The sequence below is a fragment of the Gallus gallus genome, chromosome 3, assembly GCF_016699485.2.
Source record: "Gallus gallus isolate bGalGal1 chromosome 3, bGalGal1.mat.broiler.GRCg7b, whole genome shotgun sequence".
Classification (NCBI taxonomy): domain Eukaryota; kingdom Metazoa; phylum Chordata; class Aves; order Galliformes; family Phasianidae; genus Gallus; species Gallus gallus.
The window spans coordinates 67,271,649-67,294,372 of NC_052534.1; the positions used below are offsets into that span (position 1 = coordinate 67,271,649).

At 35.9% G+C, this 22,724-nt stretch overlaps 1 protein-coding gene across 1 annotated transcript in view; it reads left to right on the forward strand.

Annotated features, from left to right (window-relative positions):
• The window catches only part of SEC63 (SEC63 homolog, protein translocation regulator), a 55,466-nt gene that overhangs the window by 11,869 nt on the left and 20,873 nt on the right, over positions 1 to 22,724 (forward strand). The window contains exons 2-11 of the mRNA XM_419802.8: positions 3,798 to 3,897; positions 4,723 to 4,837; positions 7,971 to 8,083; positions 9,926 to 9,987; positions 13,215 to 13,273; positions 14,019 to 14,069; positions 16,659 to 16,767; positions 18,103 to 18,197; positions 20,844 to 20,976; positions 22,096 to 22,188. Of these exons, the coding sequence (XP_419802.3) occupies positions 3,798 to 3,897; positions 4,723 to 4,837; positions 7,971 to 8,083; positions 9,926 to 9,987; positions 13,215 to 13,273; positions 14,019 to 14,069; positions 16,659 to 16,767; positions 18,103 to 18,197; positions 20,844 to 20,976; positions 22,096 to 22,188 (930 nt within the window). The remainder of the gene's footprint in view (positions 1 to 3,797; positions 3,898 to 4,722; positions 4,838 to 7,970; positions 8,084 to 9,925; positions 9,988 to 13,214; positions 13,274 to 14,018; positions 14,070 to 16,658; positions 16,768 to 18,102; positions 18,198 to 20,843; positions 20,977 to 22,095; positions 22,189 to 22,724) is intronic.

Consider the following 22,724-nt stretch of genomic DNA (forward strand, 5'->3'; position numbering starts at 1 on the left):
TTTATCAGAAGGAGCGCCTAGGGATAGCAGGAAATAATTTGCATGGTGTACACTTGCTTCGGCTTGGGAAAGATTTGATTCTCTCTTTATGTTCCAGACAGATAACTATAAACAATCATTCATCTCTTTAATGCCCTGTAGCCTTGTGTGTTGTTAATCAAATGAGACCGTTGCAATGCTAAGATTGGAAAGAAGTTAAGGAGGCATTTTTGCTCTGATAGGGTTTAATCAATTGTAATTAGATTTGATCCAGAGTTGTTCATATGGTTGTGTAAAATGCGGTGGCTGCTTAGCATCATGTTTTAATTTTGTATTAATCTGAAGGAGTCCCCCTGTGCAGCACTGCTTTTCCAAGACATCATTTCCAGGGACTCTCTAACTGCCTTAGGTGTCATGTTTATCCTTTGAAGGGGCTTAATTTTTGCTCTTACCAGTTGCCTCATTTTTCTTGATGCTGTTTTCAAACTGTTCACAAAATATTACTCTTGTGACCATTACTAGAAGGCTGTTCCAAAACCTCAGTTCTCTGGTTACTACAGAACACCTTTAGTTTCTAGCCTCATTTATCCCGTGGTCAGTTTTTATTTGACCTAGTGCCAGCTCTAATTTACCTTTCATAGTTACTGTGTGTATATTTATTTTCATTTTTTTCCCCTCTGTGGTGTCTTCCCCTGTGGGCATCTTGGAAGCTTTTTGGCTCAGTAAGATGAATGGTATTGGCTGTTCTCGCAGGGAGAATGGAGGCAAAGAAGAGAGGAGAGGATTGTCTGGCACTTGTCAGGGCTGGACAGCAGGCAGATGTGAGATCTGGGGCACTGTGTCACAGTACAGCATAGATTTTCCAAGACAAGACAGAGCATCTTGTTGAAAGCATCCTAGCAAAAACATTAGAAACAGTCGTATCCTGTTAGGCTTAATTTTACTGGATTAAGTAAAGTGAGCTTTCTTACCTCTAGGCTCTCTCCAAGTTCTCTTCATCACTTTCTATTTCTCCAAGTGCAATGGCAATCCATTTTCACATTAGTTCTACGTATTTCTCCAAGCAACATGGTCAGCTAAGACAGTTACCAAGCAGCAGCGTCCCTCAGTTGTGCTGCAGAAATGCCTGCAGGGGCGTGCTGTGGATTGGGTCAGTTAGCTGATCTCAGTCAGTGGGATTGCATTGAACAGTTGGTTTCATCCTGCTTCAGCACTGCACAAACAGCATTATAGACAATATTTGGAATGAAAGATTTGCAAAATGAACACTTGTCTTCTATTAGGAAGGTGATATAGGTGACTTCAGTAAAAGCATCACGTCGTGGCTCATAGTTTCCCAGTGACCATTTAAATGTCTAGACCATTTTCCTCCCTCTTTTGTAGCAGAGCTCTTTATCTTTAGTCAACATTATTTAATTGTCTCTCTAGTCTAATACCATCAGCTTTTTGATATGCCAGCTCTGTGTGCTGGTCACGTCCCTCAGCTTTGCATTAAAAATCTCATTTAATTTTAGGTAACAGTATGCTCCCACTTAGTTGTGGTGAATCCAGTTCTGAATCACTGGAGGAGATCTCCCACAATTCTTATCTTAAAAGAAAAAAAAAAAAAAGAAAAAAAGAAAGACAAATAGCCATACTGGCTTGTATTCTACCTTTAAAAAGTCAGTGCTGCATTTTAACCCTGTATTCGTTGCCTTCTGAATTTTTCCTTTGCAGCACCTTACACAACAGCGGGGTGAAGCCGATTGGGCAGTTACTCAACCAGTTATTAACCGTATCTCTTTTGTTTAGTAAGTTTCACATTAATACCTGTTTTAAATATGGGAACAGTTTTGCAGCTCAAGAGAATCATAGAATCCCAAAGTGTGTGCGTAGCTTACACAAATAAGTGTACACAAATAAGACAAGCCTGGAAGCTTGTTTGGGAGCTCTGTAAGAGTTGGATCAGACAATTCAGCTAGGATTGAATTATCTTTTTCTGTGTCTCCATCTCTCCATCTTTGGGGATGATAGGACAACTAGGTCTTCAGAAGGAATCTTATCAAGCTGTTTATTATCATATTGGGTTTCTGGGAAGATACACTCTATAGAATTAAGTAGTTCAGAATAAATCGATCCATTTGTGTAGTTAGGTGTTACTGTTTCCCTTCTGTGGCTGATCAGGTATTGTCCGTGTTTCCACTTTCTTTCTGCCAAATCAGCCAGAGTTTAAGCTACAGTCCTGTGCTCACGTCTGATCCAGATCGTATTTTTCTGGCCCCAGATAGTTTGCTTTCTGTGAATTAAAGTTTCTAGATAGTTCATTTGAATGGTGTGCTTACAAATTGAAGTAGGTTCCTGTGCTATCTCTGTTAACTGTGATAGATTACTATACACACAGACAAAACAACTTCAAAATAAGTAAGCATGGATCAGCATCATCTTCCACAACAACCTTTTAGGATTTTTTCCAAAGAAAAATGTTTCCTTGTGTCATAACCTCTATGTTAATTAAGATGAGGCCATCACCTTGTTAGAAGTGCCGAGTTCAGATTTAAGGCTTACTTAGAATGTGGTTGACATGTGCTTTGAATCAAAGTTGTTAGTGTAATTCCTGCATTTACATAATTCACAAAGTCAAAATAGCTAATTTAATTACTTTATGTTCATCACCAATGTGTTGAGACTCGAGGAAGATTTCCCCCTTAATTCTTTCTCCTTCAATCTGAAAAGCGGTCTTGTTCTTTTGCTGGTCACACACAGTGTCCTCTGCCTGTACTTGAGAAGCATTGCAGATCAGACTGCATGGTCTCCAAATGGGTAAATTACTTAAAGATAAACAAGATTAAAGTCACTTTTAAACATATAATTTCAGTGCTTACAGAAATTCTGTACTATCTTTTCACCAATTTATTTTTATTTTTATTTCAGTGTGAAAGAATTCTTTGACCAAGTATGGCCTGGTCTTGATGAATGCTGAAATACAACTAAATGTTAAGGGGAATAGCTTTTGTGTTTTATCATGGTGATGGTGACAATCTAAGTACAATTTCTTCCTAATCTTCCATCGCCTGTCAGGACGGGATGGGGAAATCTTGTGGGCTGCCTTGTTTTTAATGCATGTGCTTATATGGAGCTACGTGATTTACAAATGAGTATTAACTTCTCCTTCCTCCCTCGCCTCAGTAGGAAAAGCCTAAATGAAAGCAGCTTATAAAAAGCAAGTATTGCAAAGAGAATGGGAAATGCATCATATTTTGAACTTAGGAATTAACTGTTCATCTAGCCTATTTCTTTGGTTGCATAAAAACAGTTCTGCTCCTTTTTTTCGTACACAGTAGATGGTATACTGAAATGGGAGACTCATTGGAGTTGACTATAAAATGGCAGAAGAAACTGCAGGTGCACATTAGACAAACAAAGACTGGATTCACAAGTGATGGCTGCTTCATGACAATTGAAAAATATTATGGATTCCTTTAAGGTCATGGAGCATAATCTGGAGTAACTTCTTGTGGTTATTAAAGGTGGAGAATCATTTATCTGGGTCAAAAGCATTGTTTCTTCCACTTACTGGGTTTTTTGTTAGCCTTTAAAATGGCCTTCCATTGCCTTCTGAAGGATGAAGTGAGCATGTGGGAAGTGCACATGGTCCCAAACCTGTCAGTGTTAAATGTTTGAACAGTGCTTGTAGATGGGTGATTTAACACTTAGGTTGCTCTGTGTGGAGCCAAAAATTGAACTCGGTGGTCTTTGTGAATCCCTTCTATGATTCTCTGTTTGCAGTTCTCCTTTTTGACAGATTGATTAATCAGAATCCTTGTTGTTATTTTCCATAGAGCAAATTCGATTAAAGAATATAAGAAACGTATATGGAAGGTGCTTGTGGTATCGCTTGCGACTTCTAAAACCGCAACAAAACATAATTCCTACAGTAAAGTAAGTATGTTTCATTTGCATGACTTTCCACTAAAGCAATTCCTGTGTCTTCTACAAAAATATGTCTGGAATTAATTGCATTGTGATTGTTTTATATAAGATGTTTGCAATTTCCTGTGTTTGAATAACACCTAATCATCATCTAGTAGTGCCTGAAATAAAGATGAATGCTTTGTCCTTTATAAAATACCTGTTAAGTGAAACTATAAGCCTCAGCGCTAATAAATATGTAGACAGTGCATTTATTGTTTCTTAAAATGAAGTTCCTCCCTCACCACCCAAACTAGTGGTGCTAGCAACATATTTTGATTTAAATATTTGATGTGTAAACATATGTATCTGAATATACAGTAGTAAAAAACAGGTATGTTCAAAGCTAAAGTCTTTGTATCCTTCAGTTCTTACGTTTTTTTTTTTTACTCTTACTCTCAATATTTCATCTTCTGTTATGTATCTTTTTCACCTTTTTGTTTTTTAAATAACATTTGTCTATGTCTAGGATGAGATTAAAATCATCCTTTGGAAATACAAAATGCTATTGTATTCCTGCTGAAGGCAGACAGCTAAAGAATGGAAAGAGGCTTTGTTGATAGTGGCTTGCCTGGTTTGTTTGTTTTGTTTTGCTTTTTAAATCAAGTGTCTCATCTGTGCCAAAGGTGCTATTATCACTGAAATACTCATAGCTGCTTTAAAATTTCTGTAATATTTCTTGCTATTTTAATATTGTGCCTTGTAGACTGATAACAGATAGCTTTACATGTTATTTCAAGAGTTACACTAGACCTAGTGGATTTGTACCTGTTAAAAATTCTTTCTTCCAAACAGGAAAATAATCCTCCTTGCTGGATGGGCATTATTTTTGTTTCTTGCATACAAGGTTTCCAAAACGGACCGAGAGTATCAGGAATATAACCCTTATGAGGTTCTACATTTGGATCCTGTAAGTAACAGCATTTTTCAGTAGTGTATACTACTGTAATTCTATGCTTTGTTTACTGTTTTGTGTCTAGATGCTGAATTTAAGATTAGGGTTTTTTCTTTTGAATAAGGTAACTTCGGTGAACAAATCTCATGATTTTGTTCTTTGACATCTGAAAGTTGCTGTTGTTCATAGAATCATAGAATGGTTTGAGTTGAAGGGGACCTTTAAGATCATCCAGTTCCAATCCCCTGCTATAGGCAGGGACACCTCCCTCTAGACCAGATTGCTCAAAGCCCCATCCAGCCTGGCCTTGAATACCTCCAGGCAAGTGGAATCCACATCCCCTCTGGGCAACCTGCTCTAGTGTCTTGCCACTCTCACAGTAAGGAATTTCTTGGTAATATCTCGTCTAAATCTACCCTCTTCTAGTTGTTCATTGTAAGGTCTTCAAAATTCAATGACTCGTAATGAGGTGGATTTTTTTAAATTGATTTTGTCTTATTGTGATGTTACTTTTATTTCTTTGTACAGAAGGAAGTTCATTCTGCCTTATATGCCCTGCAGAAGATCCTTTCTAGCCATCCACATTTTGCTGTAGTAAAGGTTACGCTGAGTCTCAGTTACATCTGTGAATGCAATATTGAAAACCACAAATTCTAAATAGTGATACAAGTCAATTGGCTTATCAAACTGAAAAAAAAAAAAAAAAGTAGGGTTTCTATAGAAAGCAGATCTGCAACACTCTTGTATTCATTCTTAATCAGACCTTCAACATAAGTTATGTATCTGGGGGAGACAAATAGACCTGCTGGGCATCTATTAAACTCTAGGTCATGTCAAACTCTTTTCCTCTCAACTGCAGTACCTCGAGCAAATTCACTACTTAGGGTAATTATTTCCTACTTTTTTGAGTATCAGTGAAGTCATCTTTTCAGTTCTGAAATCTGACATGTTATACTCTCCAGTTATGGAAATGCATTCTGAATACAGCTTAACGCAAGAATAAGTAAGAACTTTGAATATATATCCATTTGATTAAACTTGATGTGCATTGTCAGTGTGGGAAAAGCTTAATATGAATATGAACACTCATAAATACATCTCTTGCCATTAATGACATAATTTGTCAGCATAGGGGTGGACATTGCTGGTACTGCTTTTCTGTACTATCGAAGTCCTTACAGCAGATCCGTAAGCTTCAGACTGTTTCTAGCTAGTCTGGCAGAACAGGGCTTGTCTGTCAAATGTGGAGGCAAGTTAAATTCAACCTCTGCTCAGTTCTTCTGTGCATTGACTGATTGCTGACTCAACTTTTCTGCTGATGCACAGGAGCAAGATACGTTTTTACTACTGAATGGTATCTGCTGGAACTGTGCAGTTTAAATGTTCGTATTTCTGGGTTAACTTTGGTTAAAGAAATTTGACGAGGGAGTAGGTCATTAGTGGGTTTTTCTCTGTATTCTTTAGCAAGTTTATACAACTCCGAGGGGGAAAAAAGGTGTGTGTGTACTGAATTCTAACTTGATGTTTATTAAAGAACATTTATGAGTATAATCAAGACACATGCATCTTATTCAGGTGAAGAAACCAATGCTGGAATGCTCTGTGTACATAGGCAGAGCATGAGGAAAGTTGAATTAAAACTAGAGATGTTAAAAGGTGGATGAAGTGATGAGTATGAAGATGCATCAGTTGAAGTAGAGTTGTTCAGTAGAATTCAAGATTTGAGAACAGACTGGTGTTTGATATTTCTCTGCTATCAGAGAATGTCTGTTATATCCCTTTTAAAAACTTTCTAATTCAGCCTGTGTGAAAGTTTACAGCCACCTTCTGCTTCTATCCAAGCAGAATCATTAGAATCCTTGCCAGCCCTGCTGATGTATGATACAATTGTTGAAGTGTTGTCACATAATGGAAATGTTGGTGTGGTTAAAAAAAAAAAAAAAGAGAAACAAAAAATAAGCTAACAAAGCAACAAAAAATGAACTTTGTTTCCGAAGAACTGATGAAAGGGTTGAAGATGCAAGCACTTGAGAACTGGTGTGCAATAATCTTCTTTGCACTCACATCCACTGTTTGTATTTTTGCACTTTCCAGCTTCATCTGATGCTTTTTGTATGGTCTTGAAATGACTGTTTTTTACTCAGTCTGATTTATTGCAGATTAAATTCATCCCGTGCCTCAAACGAGGCAGACGTGCTGTTAAAATAGCAGTGGAAAATGATAGATATGTTGTATAAAAAGACATGAAGTAACGTAGCAAATGAAGCCTTAGGGTAGGTTAATTTCTGGCTTAAATTTGTTGAACCAGTTTAATCACTTTAAAGTAACTTCTCATATGCTTGTTATATACTTCAGCCAGCTAGACCACCACGTGTTGAAGAGCTCTGTAGGCGATGGTTCTTTGAAACTTTAAGAACTTAGTGGAAAAACTCTACCTGCACTTGCATTAAAATTGTGTGAGTTTACTTGACTAATGGACTTCCCAATCGAACCTGAAAGTTAGTGTACGTGGGATTGTGCTGGTGGCATCTAGCGATGTGCAGTGATGGAGTAAAGACTGATCTTTTCCTCAAGTATATGTAAAGTATTCCCTTTATTCAAGAAGTTTGAAATAATTTGTGGATAGGATATTTCTAGTCAAAGGCATTCTTAAGTAGCAAGGCTATATATTGTTCTTGTGATAGACAAGACTTGCAAGCTGCGAGTGAACCTTCATACTTGATTTATGAACTCTTTGCTTAAATAGAGGATTACTGCAAGTTAAGAATTCTTTGTGTTCTTCAGTATGTTCAGGGAAAAATGAGAATTGTTAAACTGATATAAAAGCCTTACTTTTTTATATAAATGGATGAACAAGTAACACAAGAAAAAGACCAACAATATTCAATTATCGGAATATCTTTTTGTTAGCCCATGGCTTCTAACTAGATTTAAAAGTAAAATGGTTATAGAAATGTTATTAGAAAAACACTACAATAGTGTTTTTATGAGATGCATATGTATTTTCATGATCATATCACATTAGAACATAATTCTTTAAACATGAGTGATTCAGAAGAGTATTGCATGATATGCTTTAGAATACAGACATAGAATAATGGGTTTGATTTACGATATTTATTAATAACATAAAACTTTCTTTTTTAAGGGAGCAAGTATATCAGAAATCAAGAAGCAGTACCGTGCATTGTCACTAAAATACCATCCAGATAAAGGAGGAGATGAAGTTATGTTCATGAGGATTGCTAAGGCATATGCAGCGTAAGTTTGTTTTCTGCCTGTAAAAACACTAGAAGGATTAAACCTGTAAGGTAATAACAAGGGTGACCAGCCAGAGATTGTTTTTGGATACATGATGAACAGAACAAAATAAGTTAAAATGTGACTAGATTCCATGCAAGCCTGTTATGTGTACAAGCTAGGAAGAGTAATTTGTTTGTTTAGCAACTGTGACAATGCTGTAAGGTATTAGTTCCTTGTATTTAACTTTCATGTCAGCTAGGAAAAGTGCTTCCACTGTGACACAGCTGAATCTTAAAGATGACAAAGAACAAAAAAAAAGTGTTGCAGTGTTTAAGCAACAAACCCTGTTGTGGCCACTCTAAAAGCATCACTCAGACAATAAACGTACTGTTCATTTCATCTGATAGTAAAGCTATCTGCTTCTAGTAAGAAGCAGTATTCTAATCCTGTTCCCATCTAGCCGTAGAGGTGTTTCATTCTGGTTCTGATTGTTTTCTCTCAGCTTTGTCAGATCCCTTTTCCTTTGTACTTAGCTTGCAGACTTGTTTTTTGACTCAGTGACTGTTTCATATTATCTGTATAGTTCTTAAAACCTAGATCCTCGAAACTTCTTTTTCTCAGAAATATTTTCTTAGTCAAACTTCTGTTGGTGCATTTCTTCTTTTTTTTTTTTAAATCCAAGTGAAGATGTGTAATATGAAAGTTCTTTAGAAAATTCAAGTTATCCATAATGAAAATCTGGGTTTGATAATGCTGTTTTTTTGTCTTGATATAACTATTATCCAACGACCCTAGCACACATTAGTTTTAAGTCGGTTGTTGATCTGGTTGATCTTACTGAGATGGAAAACCAACACCATGCTCACTTTGAGTAGTTTTGAATTTATTCTTTCTGCTTTTAAACAAAACTATGGAATCTCTTCAATAGAAGACTATCATACTGCTACCTGAACTCCTGAAAAATCTCACCTTGATATTTTGCAAACAAGCAATCAAATGCTTGGTGAGTACAGTTTTATACATGTGCAACAATGGTAGCAGAGGCGTATCTTAAAGAAAATGACACCAGAGTTCCTTAGCCCTGTTGTCTGGAAAGAATACATGCTCAATAGTTATGCTTGTTAATAAGGATGAGACTTAAAAATGAGTTGGAGATTTCTGACTCACTAGATTTCTCTTCTGGCAAAGTCTTCTGTATAGCAAATGTGCAGTGGTGTTTCCTAATGCAGAAACTTCCTACTTCCTTGTAGTAACAGGGATTCTTCTTGAGGTAATCTGTTGGCAAAGAAATGTCAATATAGAATAGGCATAGGAGCTGTAAGATCTGCCTTCATTGATATGAAACTAGATACTTCCAGAAGAGAAAGATGCAAGATCAGATAACCAAACAAATGTGCTATCAGGGGCTAAAAGTCTAGAGTAAGAGAATAAAAACTCTTAAAAACAACTTCTATATTACCAACTCATCTTGGATATTTACCTTCTTCTCTCCAAAAGATAGCTTCTTCAACCTTTGTTGTCTTTTGAAGCTTGCTGTACTATAACCTGGCACTGAAAGGTGCTTTTTCTTGAGAGTGAGCAGTCAGTTTCACAGAAGCGAGGTGTGATCTTTCACTGTAAGAGGCTGCACCCTTTTGTGTCTGATTTCTTTTACTGTCAGAGTGCTAAGAAAAAAAAATTGCCTGGGTATCATAAGGGAATACAGCAACATTGTTTTTCAGATTTTATATAATCAATAGAAGTTTTTTAGTTTGTCAAACCATCTCTGAAAGAAAGTAAAGTGCTATATTTTCAAGTCTGTATGCTAATAAAGAAATTTCTTAACTTCTGTATTAACTTAGTATTTCTTCTTGAAACTAGCTTGACTGATGAAGAATCACGAAAAAATTGGGAAGAATTTGGGAATCCAGATGGACCACAAGGTAACAACTATGAATGACAGAAGTGCTGTCATTTCTGTTCATTAAGTTTTGAATTTATTAAGATATGTAATACCTGTTCATTTGAAAAGCACTTCACTCTTAGTATATATGGAATATATTTTTCCTTAAATTTGAAGATATGTTTGATCAATTCTTTGCATGTAAAACTGGCACCAGTGTGGTAGTGGGAGGAGTGAAAAGTCAGGATACAGTTTACTTTTAAGTTTCTTTAACTTTTTATTAGAAAAAACAGAAAGGTTTTTTTATTATTATTATTATTAATAAGCCACTTTCATTAGGTACTTATAGTGAATTGCCAATGTTACAAGGAGTTACAAGCAGAAAACAGTCCATTAGTCTTCAGAAACTTGTTATTATAAACATTTTTTTTTGTATTTATAAATGTATGCTATCAATGCATGTAAAAATAAATGGCTAGCCATAAGGCAGTAGACATGTTTCAAAGGGATGTGCATGAGGATGTGTGTGTATTCAGATAAATACTGTACATACATCTACCTGCCATTTGCTGGAAGTTGTACAGTTTGAGTGTGCCTCTATGCCTCTATCATCCTGAGGAATCCTGGTGATTATCCCTATGATGGCGTATTGTTCCTGGGTAGGTAGCTTCATGGGAATTATCCTGATGATGGTCTATTAGAACTATGGTTTAGCTGAACCGAACTAAATCAGTATAAGATTAAAAGTTAGATTTTCCTCTTCTATTTACAATTCCATAAGTCACCTGTGTAATATTCTTGTGACAGTTGTGTACTAGGTGTGAGGAAAAGTATTACATGTTTCTAGCTGCTTCTAATAGTCATTGCGAGTGAAAAGGAAACCTTCAATTTAATTAGACAGTTCTCCTAGACTGGAGGTCTGGTTGTTGGTACCATGCAGTTTGAGAGACTAAGTCATGCTGTATATCTGCATAGAATGAGTTATGGCCATCTTGAAAGTAATAAACGAGTTTACAGGATAATGCATGAAGGAAAGATCTGTTGGAAAATTTTCTCTCATATTATATCCATCAACATGGGAAATTCACTTTAGAAGAAAAAAAAAAAAAGCAGTCCCTGAATGTGTTTCAAATAAACAATCTTTCCCTTCAAAAACAAAACAAAACAACTGAATCATACACTGACAAAGGTGTTTCTAGTGGTCTTAGCTGGTAGCTGAGTTTAACTGCTGTGTTTTACTACACAGGCCATTTATTTTCATTTCTAACTCCTATTTGTTTACTTGCCAAGCAAGGGGGAGGACTGTCCCCATTGCTGCAAAATACAAGTAAGATCTTGCTTCAGAAATGCTGTCACCATCAGCAAATTGGCACTATTAATATTGTAGTAAAGCTTTCTTAAGGCCTTTATTGATTGGTTTTTTTTGTATCCAGAAGCTATTAATTTATTTTTGCCGAAGCACAGGAATTTGAGTTAGACTGTATGTCACAGTACTTGAAGTGACCTGAAGCTGTGACTTTAAAACGAGACTCGTCCAAAAGTAGATGAGATTTTGAAGGTGAGAAGATCTTTGTGTGGTTTTGCTCAGAGGAAGCTTTCATGAACTTAAGGAACTCATGATTCTTGAATGGCTAAGAGAAGTGGTTCTTTCATAGGACAGGAGTTCACACTGTTAATTTCTAGGCTTTCTGCTCTACTGAAGCCTTAACTCAAACTGCAGTGGAATGAGAGTTCTCTGCTTTGCTACTAGATTTTGCATTGTTGTTTGATCTGAAGGGTTGGAAGAAGCCTGAAATTCTCCTTCTCCTATCTTACGTAACCTTGTTCCGCACTGCTGTGTGAGGAGCTTTCTTTCTCATTTAATGAAATTAATCTTTTCATTTGCACTCTAATGTAAACAAATGAATCTGGGTTACGTACTCTGTTTTTTAGTTCTGTCTAGTCAGAGAAGGGAGACAGATCCTTATATAGGTGTATTCTGTGATGAGGTGAAGCACGTCTTACATGCCTAAAGTTAGATGAGGTATATCCCACCCCCTGTGCCTAGCACAAAAGAAGGACAAGCAGTATTCCATTCTCTGTCTAAATTGGAATGAAGGTCAGAGACAGGCCAACAACTTTATCACATCTTTAATATGACTTGCTCCTTTAAGTAAAATACTAAATGCGCAGAATCATTTGCAGAGTATTTAAAAGCAGATAAACCTGGAGAATAAAAGTATATGCTTTAGGAATGTCAGATGTAAATTGCTTCCCCTGGTTATTTGCTTGTGCTTCATGTTGGTGAGTGTGGTAGGAGGCAAGGAGATTCTCCAACCAGAAGAGAAAGAGCTTTTGTATTGAAATGTTCTATTCCTAGAACAACTTGGAGCTACGATCTTAAAGATCAGAAGTATCGAGTTTAGTGTCCCACAATACCACCAGTAAAAGACATGTTACGTTTTCAGTAGGTTCTTCTAAAAATGCATAACCACTGCAGTTAGGGAAGTACCGTCAGATTCTATTTACCAACCAGGGCATTTCCCATAGCATACAGCAGTAAATTCACTCTGTTACTCCATTGAACTCTTAAGCTTGAGATGTGTGCTGGGCAGATGTTGACTTTGATTTTTGATAAACAGTAGTTTCCATCTTAAGGACTACTTAAAAGTTGTGTTAGACTTGTGCGTAATAACTGGTTACCTGGATTAATAGCTGTCAGAGCCTATTGGAAACAGTGTCAGTAATTTCTAAGTACGTAGAAGATCCTAGTCTGTCCTAATACAAGGTGATGTAACTCGGTGATCACTGCTGGTAGTGAGGAAATGATGTTTTAAAAATTTATTTTTTATACAATAGATGGGGGGGGGGGGGGGGTTAATGTAGGCCCTGGAAATCATTAAAGTTGTGGGGTTTTGTTGGTTTTTTTTCCTTTTTCAATTTATGCATTTACTGATCTATATTTAAGCTGTGGGAAGCTCTGTAAGGCTGAGCTTATAAGCCTTTCTACCTGCAAAATCTTTCTCCCCTTTTTGATTATGTTAATAAATCTTGCATGTCTGTTTCATTGTGAAATGCTAAGATAAAATCTTTGGGATTTCAGATGTTGCACTTATAATTTCATTGCATACTTGAGTATATTTCTAATTTGTTTTTTTGTTTAGTAAAATTTGGTAGAATTCTACTTTATGATAAACATGAGTGATTTTTTTTTTTTAGTAGACTTAACATGATTTAAAAATCATTACTCAATATTATAGAGTGAGTTTCTTTTCTTTCATCCTACAGCTACAAGCTTTGGTATAGCTTTGCCAGCTTGGATTGTGGATCAGAAAAATTCAATTTTGGTGAGTCAGCTTACTTAGGTTGATATTTTAAAATGGCTTTTCAAGTGTTCACCTTAAAACATGTGCCTGTGCTTAACACTGCATTTGAGTCAAAGCATGCAGAATGTCAGTGCTGACATTCTGGTCCAAATGTGTCTCTGAAACAAGTTCCGTGAGTCAAAAGTAATAGAGTAGCTTAAATCTAACCTTTGAGAGTAGACCATTAATGTGCTTTGAAGGATTTAATTGCGGTGATAATTAAGTGATGCTGTGGTCACCCCTGCTGCGAAGCATGTGTTTGCTGTGGCGAGGAAACACATATACAGTTATTTCTGCTTGATGGGTTTCTGTAGTTCCATTTGGTTTGCTATAGATGCTGTAATCTTAGTGTCTATATGCTTGTTCTTTCCATTATGTCTGTTACTGCAACATACTCAGCTTGCCTGCTTGCTCCTTATACATTTATCGTCTCTGTCCACTGCATCACAATTTAGTTACCAACTCTGTAATAATTAAATAAACCCACCGAAGACTTAAATGGATGGCTTAAATGGTTACTTAGCTAAACAAATACTCCTTATTTAAACTCCACCCAGCAGATTGTATTACTTTTAAGCTGTTCTTCAGAAATAACTGCTATGCAATAAGATTATTTTGACTTGTAGTAGATTTGTGGTAATGCTGCTTGATCTTATTTTGAAATAAACAAGAGTGGTATTAAGAAACTGAAGTTCCTAATGTGATTTCGTCTTTCTTTTTTTCCTAGGTTTTGCTTGTATACGGACTAGCATTTATGGTTATTCTTCCAGTTGTTGTGGTAAGTGTTATTATCTGATTAATATTCTACCCTCTTTAAACAAGCTGTAAACAAAGCTTTCTCGGACATTGGTGGACTTGCTCATTCTTTCTTTTCATGGTGAGATCAATTGTTTAAAGTGGGTGTTCTCTTTTTTATAGAAAAAGTACAGTTGCTGTAGAGTTTATTTAAAAAAAAATAACAATGCAGTGCTGTGATTGAAGGGGACTGACTGTTAGGAAAACAGTAGGTAATCACATGAGTTAGAGATTGGGTTAGGTAATTTATCTTGTCCTTTCTGTCATGTGTCACAAGATAACTAATATCATTTGATGAACTTGAGAGTTTATTCAGTAGTGTTACAGTAAAGCCAAGACAAAGATGCTTTTAGCTGTTTGTATGGGATTGATTTCTAGTTGTGGAACAAGTTGTCTCTTTGGTTTCTCCTGACTGCCTTTATTTTCATAGTTTTAATTGTTGTTTATCTTCCATACACTCTGAAATGTCTGCTCTTGAGATTTCTTTGTGTGAGGAATCAATTGCAAGATGAGTGATATTTCAGGGCTCTAGTATTGCTTCTGACCATCGTCCCTTATCCTCAGAAAATGACTCTCAGACTCAGAAAATGGAAATTCCTAAACCTTCCTGCTCTTTGGAAAAAGATTTTCATTTGAGAAATTCTACCGGTCTGTTGAGAATTGCTCATGTCTTTGCGTACAGGGCATGAGCCTGGCATTTTCACTTGGCTTAACGAGTGTTTCTGCATCATTGAGGATCTAGTGTAATAAATTTCAGATGCATTGTTTTCAACGAGGAGTTGAAAATGAGTCTAAAATGCAGCGTAAGATGTCTACCTACGCATCTTTCTTTTCTTTTTCGGTTTCAGTTGGCATGTGTTGATGGTTTTTTTTTACACGTGTACTTTTAATGATTTATACCAGGATTATCGTAGCTCAAGTCAAAGTAAACATCCGTTCTGTTGTTGTGAAAAAAATGTCCTGAGCAGGATCAAAAAACAGTCTGCCTCTTCTTGTCTCTGTACCAGATGTAGACTTCTGCATTCAAACTTGTTGTTGTAAATTTCTTTTATAGTCGGTGAAGAGGAACAGACATTTTTATGGAGCAAGCTATTTTATCATTTAATTCTAAAGTAGACATATAAGATGATTCATGCCTTTAATAGGGCTGTTTCTCTTTTATGAATCAATAAAGAAGCTGAAGTTAACTACAGTGTAGTCATTTCATATCTGAGATAGGCATCTAAAATAAAGTAAGGCTAGTTCCACCCCTTTGAATCCAGATACATAAAAGGAAAATACAGATACTCAGTTCTTCATAGACTTCTCTTGACCAAAGCATTTAAATAACGTTCTGCATCCATATGTCTCACTCATGTAGACTTTGTCTATTGTTAATGTTTCGCTTCTTGTACCTGTACTTAATTTGACAAAAAACTTGGAGATCCTTGGGATTATAATACAAATCATTCCGTGTTTCTGTACAGAACTTTTTAGAAGTTCTGTATTCTTCTGTGTGAAGGTTCATCTATTCATGGAAGAATCAAAGTTAATTTATTCAAAACCAGCAAACAAACACACTTTTTCTGAGGAGAATGTTTTCCAAATAATTAAGTAAATTGCACTGTGCTAGGGGAGTTAACACTATTGCCTATTAAATTAATAGTAGTAACCATTGATTACTACTTCACTGCTTGCTACTTTTCACTCATGATAAACTTTACAACAGATGGAGGTTTATCTTGGATGTTTTTCTCATGTTAGTGAGCTTTGTTTACAGAGAGAATTTTAATGAAGACATTGCATCTTATACTCTTCCATGCCACTTTTCTTAAAATTATGGAGTACAGACACTGTTCAGTGAGTTTTATAATTTGAAGTCACTGGTGTACTGCTAATAAGGGAATTACTGGAGTGTTTCTGGAGGTTTGGGAAAAGTCTTTGGTCATCTTAAAGGGGGTATGGCTTAGGCTGGTGATGAGTTACCTCCGAATTCCTCTAGCAGAAGATGTGCCTGCCCATGCCAAGGGGATGGAATTTAAATCATTCTAAATTCCCCTTCTGGAAAGCATATTCTAAATGAGTGACTTCAAGAGAATGTGCAAAAAAAAAAAAATTCAGAATGAAAGTTCCCTTTTTGGTCTTGGCTTAGGCTGTAATCGCCCTAAACTGAATTTGATTTGAATGCTGTTACACGATACTACTGTAACTGGTAATTCCAGTGGATTCACTGGTTAGTGGATTCACTAAAATAACACCATAAATAAACAAAACTGTATATATGTGTGTATATGCATGTGCTAGGGGGAATCTCTAGGCTAAAAACCGTCCCAGACTTTTAGCTTCAGAATCTCTCAGATGAATCCATTGATGCATGTTTAAAGTTTGTGTTGGGGAGGATTTTTTCTTCTTCTTTCTGAACTTCATTTGACCTTAATGTAAGAAAAATGGTGTAGGCTTATTCTCTCTTTTTTTTTTTATTTTTATTTTTGTGAGATATAGGCTACCTGTGAGCAACTATGAGGTGATCTTGTGTAACTATTTTGATACTCTATTGTGGCTGACGCTGTGTTGTTCATACAAAATGTTTCAGGGTTCCTGGTGGTACCGATCGATACGATACAGTGGAGATCAGATTCTCATTCGGACAACTCAGATATATACATACTTTGTCTATAAAACACGGAATATGGACATGAAACGTAAGTAAAAGGCATCTTGACATCCTGATGTGTTCATCTGGAAATGTCAGTTGGTGTTAAAATCCTTTTGCTTTGTAAGTTGTTGTTACATTAAAGTACTGTTTCTGGTTCTTTCAGAATGTTTCTTAAAACTTCATTTTTTTGCAGGTGAAGAAATTTTCTAGAGAGATGACTTAAATCACATAGTGAATTTGCTTTGCTTTTGCTTGGTTATGAACCTCACGCTGGTGAGGTATCAGTGCCAAAACTCAAGACTTAAGCTGAACTAATCAAACTGGGCTAGGGAACACTGAGACAAATCTGCATGAGTTCGTTTGTTTTGGATATTTTTTCAGGTTTCAAGACAAATGAGTTTGTAAGACTTGTTTTCTGTAAGGTCTACAACTGTGGAGCTCAAATAGTAGAAAAGTATTTAGATTTGTCTAACGCTCTTTGTTACACTCTGCTCAGAAAGTAAGTAATAATTGGAACAAAAATGGCAGCTAATGCTCATAGAACTTGTTTACTTGTTAGTAGGTGGAATTTACTGAGCACTGCAACTAGCAAAGTAACTTTGACTTGCTCAGAAAAGAACTTGCTCAAAATTTAAGAATGAAGCTTGAATAACTGTAGCTGAAAAAGTTACAGTAACTGGAGCAAATGACAAGTTGGATTTTCTCTTGTTTGCTATGGCAGAGGTGGCTAATACAATTACGAGCAGAAAGCTGTCTAAAATATCCAATTTGGCTGATTTTTAATCTTAATTAGATAATGAAGGATATTTTGAGGTACTATGGATTTTCCTAATCTTATTTTCTGCGAGGAAAAGACCAATGCATTATCTTCATGGGATTTGTTTGCAGGGGTACTTATTGAACTGCTCATCTCATCATTAAAAGGAAAAAGAACGGTGAATTCTCAGTGTCACTTCAACAGAAAATGGAGTTAAAATTTTTCCTCTTATTTCGCCCCCAGTATACACACTGTGGTGCAGACTCAAACATATATTGCTGAGGCAAGTGATTCTGAGAGCATGCAGTAATGATCAAACTGCAGTGCAGTGATGTCTGCCAGTCCTAATGAAACTTAGCTATGGCTTTGTGAAGGCATTTATTGTTTGATGCCATGCAAAATGGAGTCTTGAGTTATCTCAGTTACTTTGTGCCAGGCATTTGCTCATGCCAGCTTTGCTCTGTAACAGTCTAAACTGATCCACTAAATAGAGAACATGAATATTCATAGTTTTTGGGGAAAGGGTGGAATTAACTTTTGTGGCTGAGATTTCTGAATAAATCACTCAGTAGCATAGGATATTGCTGAAATTTTCTTTCTGTTTACCTCCCATTATCTTTGCAGGGCTTATCATGGTTTTAGCAGGAGCATCTGAATTTGATCCTCAGTACAATAAAGATGCTACGAGCAGACCAGCAGACAACGTTCAGATACCACAGGTTAGTTACATTGAGAGAGGTTTTATAACTAATTGACCCCTTCAAGGGAAGAGGGAAATGGCATGCTTGTTTGACCATCTGACGGAATTCAAGTTCTCAAGGCATGAACTTTGTTGAGATTGCAACTGTATCTTTTGAAAAATACGAATTAGAAGCTAGACTTGATTTAGAATTAGTAAAAAAATATAGAATAACATTAACTGGTTGCAAAGCTTAATACTGATAGAATCGATTTAGTATACAACCTATTGGATTGCTTTTTGGAGGAGCAGTGGACTAAATAATGAATTTAAATGTCAGTCCTCATACACATTGTGGATTCGTATAAAGACGTGGTTGCTGTTTGATAGTTTTTTAGTATTTAGAACTAAAACCAGCTAAATCAGTAGCACAGATTTGGTTAAATATGTTAATATTGAAATAAAATTATGATCTTATCTAAAGTAATATTATCTTGAAATATTATAAAGATTCATTCATGGATACCAATTCCCTTCTGGCTGCCTTTTTTCATTTCCATTCTATCTTCCCAGCAAAGATACTGTAATATGTACTGTGTCAAATAATGATTGCTAGCAAAGATGAGGAAATATTTATCAGAGACTGGCACTTTGGTTTAAAGCACAGTACACAAAATGCTTCACTTAAAAATAGTTTGGGTTTGCAAAATGAGGGAGAGTAGTCCTACTGATTTAAACTTTGCATGCACACAGTGAGATTTTCAAGTCATAAACATGTTTTCATACTCTAAACACAAATAAAATAGACTAAGATATCTCCTTACTTAACTGCCCTCATCTTTTACAAATTCTTCATCTTCTCTTGTAGACTTTGAGAAGCAGCTGGAATTATGGTTAGGTGGTTTTCTTTCTTTTTTTTTTTTTCAGCTGGCATTTTGCTTGAGAGCATGTGGCTGGGGAAGATCATCTTGATCATCAAGTCTTCTCCTGTGCTGTTGCAAACACTGGCATTGTGCAAGCCCTTTACATTTGGTCATTTTTCATTTTAAAGACAGTCAAGCCTTCTGTTCCAGAACTTGCTGTTCTAGTGGTTAGCAGTCTTGTTTGTGACCAATTTATATCTGTAGTTTTTGTCATCATTATTCTTGAGTTTAAGTTATTCTTGCTGTGCATATCCTTAGTGGATTTAAAGACAGAAACAATAAGCCATTTGTTTTCTTTTTGCCTTCATTTTGTTGTACTAGGACAGCTGCTGTCTTTCAATACACTCTTTCCTAAAGGGCTCTTCATTCCCCTCATCCTGCTATGTGCTGAATGGGGTACTGTTCACTGATATATTTTTAAATTTTACATTACTTTTCACTTTGGTTGACCTGAGCTTCCCACAGTATTCCATGTTAAGTCTCAGCAGTGTCCTAGTGGCATTCCCTGCATTTCTGTGGGGAATAACTTTAAGCATACTGTTCTCCACACTGTTTCACGTGGGTGGATTAACATAATCTTCAGGCCTTAATTCTTGTTACTATGCAGTTGTCAACCTTACGTTTTATGCTTCTGGATTTTGTTTGATTTCTAAGGCTCCAGTCATGAGTGTCATCTGTGTTCTTTATTTCTTAGTATATGCCAATACAAGTCTCTGAAGTATCAATGCAGAAAGATATTGCTAATCATTTTTGATAGTGCATCCTGCTTTTTCAGCCATTGTCATTGTTCCCATTTTTATTTCACCTTTTTCCATAAACCCAATATTGACACTTTCTGTAAAACATTTCTTATCAAAGTTTTACTCTCTTGGACTGGTGTGTTACACCAGAATGTGTTTATAAGGAACTTCTTGTTAAAAGATCTTTTTTTACAAGTGTAGGGGAAGTCTAGTTAAAAGTCAGTGTAGCCTGCCTGTTGATATCTTAACTTCCCTTTGTGGACAGAGATTTTGGAACCTCAATCTCTCCTCAGGTGACTTGTTGACCTAAAAAGTGAAGCTTCTGGGTTGTCTTGATTCTTATAACTATGAACTTCAGTTACTCAGCTTTGCAGCCTCTCTCTCCAGGGTCTTCAACAAACTCAGGTGAGAGACCTGTTTGAACTGTGCATCTTGGTCTGGTCAGGATCAAGTTAGGTCATCCTGAATAAACAACACCATGCCTTTTCCAAGTTGGTGCTGTTTGTAATTAAGTTAAAGTACTTGATCTTCAGCCTACCAGAGAATTTAGGCTTACAAACCTCTTTCCTTCTGTGGTATATGAGAGTATTTCTCAGGAAGCCGGCTGGATCTTAGATGAGTGAAGAGTCTCAAGGTGATGCTGTTACTGGTGCATACCAAGTGTAGTATAAGCAACTAGCAATATGGCTGAATCTAGTAACTCTTGGCAGTAATATCAGATTCTTAAAATACTGAGCAAGCAATATAAATTTACTCAGTGCTCAATGAAGACAGGTTTTTTGCATGCAAATCTCTTCTCCTCCTCCCTCCGCAATTGAAACAAGACAATGAAAAATAACTTTTGACTTTTTGGAGCTGTATTATAAATAAAAATGGCCAATGTTCATCTATACTGATCATTTCAGGGAAAAATTACACAAAAGCTTGCATGTGTGAATGTAACGTTTTTCTCCTTGTAAAATCTCCTCACATTTGGTTTTCTTTGGCACTGAAATAGCCATTTGTTTAATTATTTTATTTTAGCTAATCAGAGAAATTGGTGGCATAAATTTAAAGAAGAATGAGCCTCCACTTACCTGCCCTTACAGCCTGAAAGCCAGAGTTCTACTGTTGACTCATCTTGCCAGGATGAAAGTTCCTGACACCCTTGAAGAAGGTAATGACATCTCTCTCTAATCAGACACTCTTGGAACAACAGATTGCTTGCTACGATGCTCATAAATGTAGTTTTTATCCATTAAAAAGTTGCATGGAATTCCACTTGATAATCTATACCTAGAACACTTTGTTTTTCAATTTGAGTTATCCTTTAAAACATTTACTTAGCATTTTATCATGCTCTTGATAGCCCTGTAATACTGATATCTTAGTCACTAATGCTTCTTGGCTGCAAAAGTGACTTCATTAGAAATGTTTTTTTCTTTGTAATAGACAGAAAGAGATTTGACGTATGAAGTATCTTTCTTTCTCAGAGTAAAGAAATTAAGGACAAGCTTAGCATTGCTCTCTAACATTTCCATTCATGTTTTTTTTCCTCCCTTCCACTATGTAAAGTATGGGAGATGAAATTAAAACTTAAAATTATCGATTACATACGAACTTCAGTTTTGTATTTTGCAGTTCTTCATGCTTGTGAATATTCAGATTGAAACATTTATAAATGAATTTCTTTCCTTTCAGCCATGACACTATTGGTTTCTAAGGCTGACCAGTAAACTTGAGATATTCTGTACTTTAATTCAAAATTAAAACAAACAATAAAGGTTTTTTGGTTCATTTTCTCTTTTGAAAACAAAAAAGAAAATTTGATCAATTTAAATCTCCACTAAAAATCCCTCTCCTTCCTTGCTATTGAGTTATTGATTGTTCTGAAAACCTCATTGTTCTTTATTTACAACCAGATAGTACTTTACAAATCATGCTGTTTTTCCCCCAAATTGGCGCTTTGCTTAAAAATCCCACTTTTAAAAATACAAGATTACCTAAAGGATAAATTGTCTGTGGCATCCCGTTGCTTTTTTGTTTTATCTAATAAGTACTTTGTGTGGAAGCAGCTTGTCTTGCCTATAAAATTTTTGTTCCTCCTTAGCAGTTGTTCTTTCCTGTTTTGCTAAGGAACGTTATATATGCTTCAGTGAGAATAAAGTGGTATTTTCTCAGAAATACAAGAATGAATACAAATGAAGACTGCACAATTAAATGCCCATTTCATGTAAACTATTCACTTTTTTCATAATAGAAATGCAACGTAATTGCAGTAAGTTTTGTTTTGCAGATCAGCAGTTTATCCTGAAAAAGAGTCCTGCGCTACTTCAAGAAATGATTAATGTGATTTGCCAACTAATAATAATGGCTCGGAGCCGTGAAGGTAGGGAAAGAAACTGTATAATTAAAAACAGTAAATATCATTCTTCATTGCAGAACTTCAAAAAGAGTCTGGTTTTTGTGGAAAACTTAATCTATGATATTTAGAAATGCCTAAGTGCACTTTTTCCCGCTGTAATGAAAGGGTTCTCCACTTTGAAGGCTGAAATGCTTCTATTTCTGCCAAGTCCTGCTCTGAAATCTTGGGTATCTGAGTTCTGCTCTTAGTTTTTAGAATTTTTGCAAAAGCTTCTCCTTGAATGCTTTAAAAAACACTTTTCTTGAAGATCGAGTCCATTTTTAGTATCAAAGCATGTAGTGTAAGATATACTGTACTCATCCGTCTTTAAATTGCATCCTTTTACAGTTCTTTCTTTCCTCTAATATGCATAACCTGTTTTTTGACTTGTTTATTAGTTGTCATTTCTGTTTTTGTGTTGATCATATTTCTCCGTTTCTCTTACTTAAGTTGTTTAGCCTGCTATGTAGACTTCTTTTTATGTCAGGTTCTTTGCTAAAATAGTTGTTAAAAAATGTAAT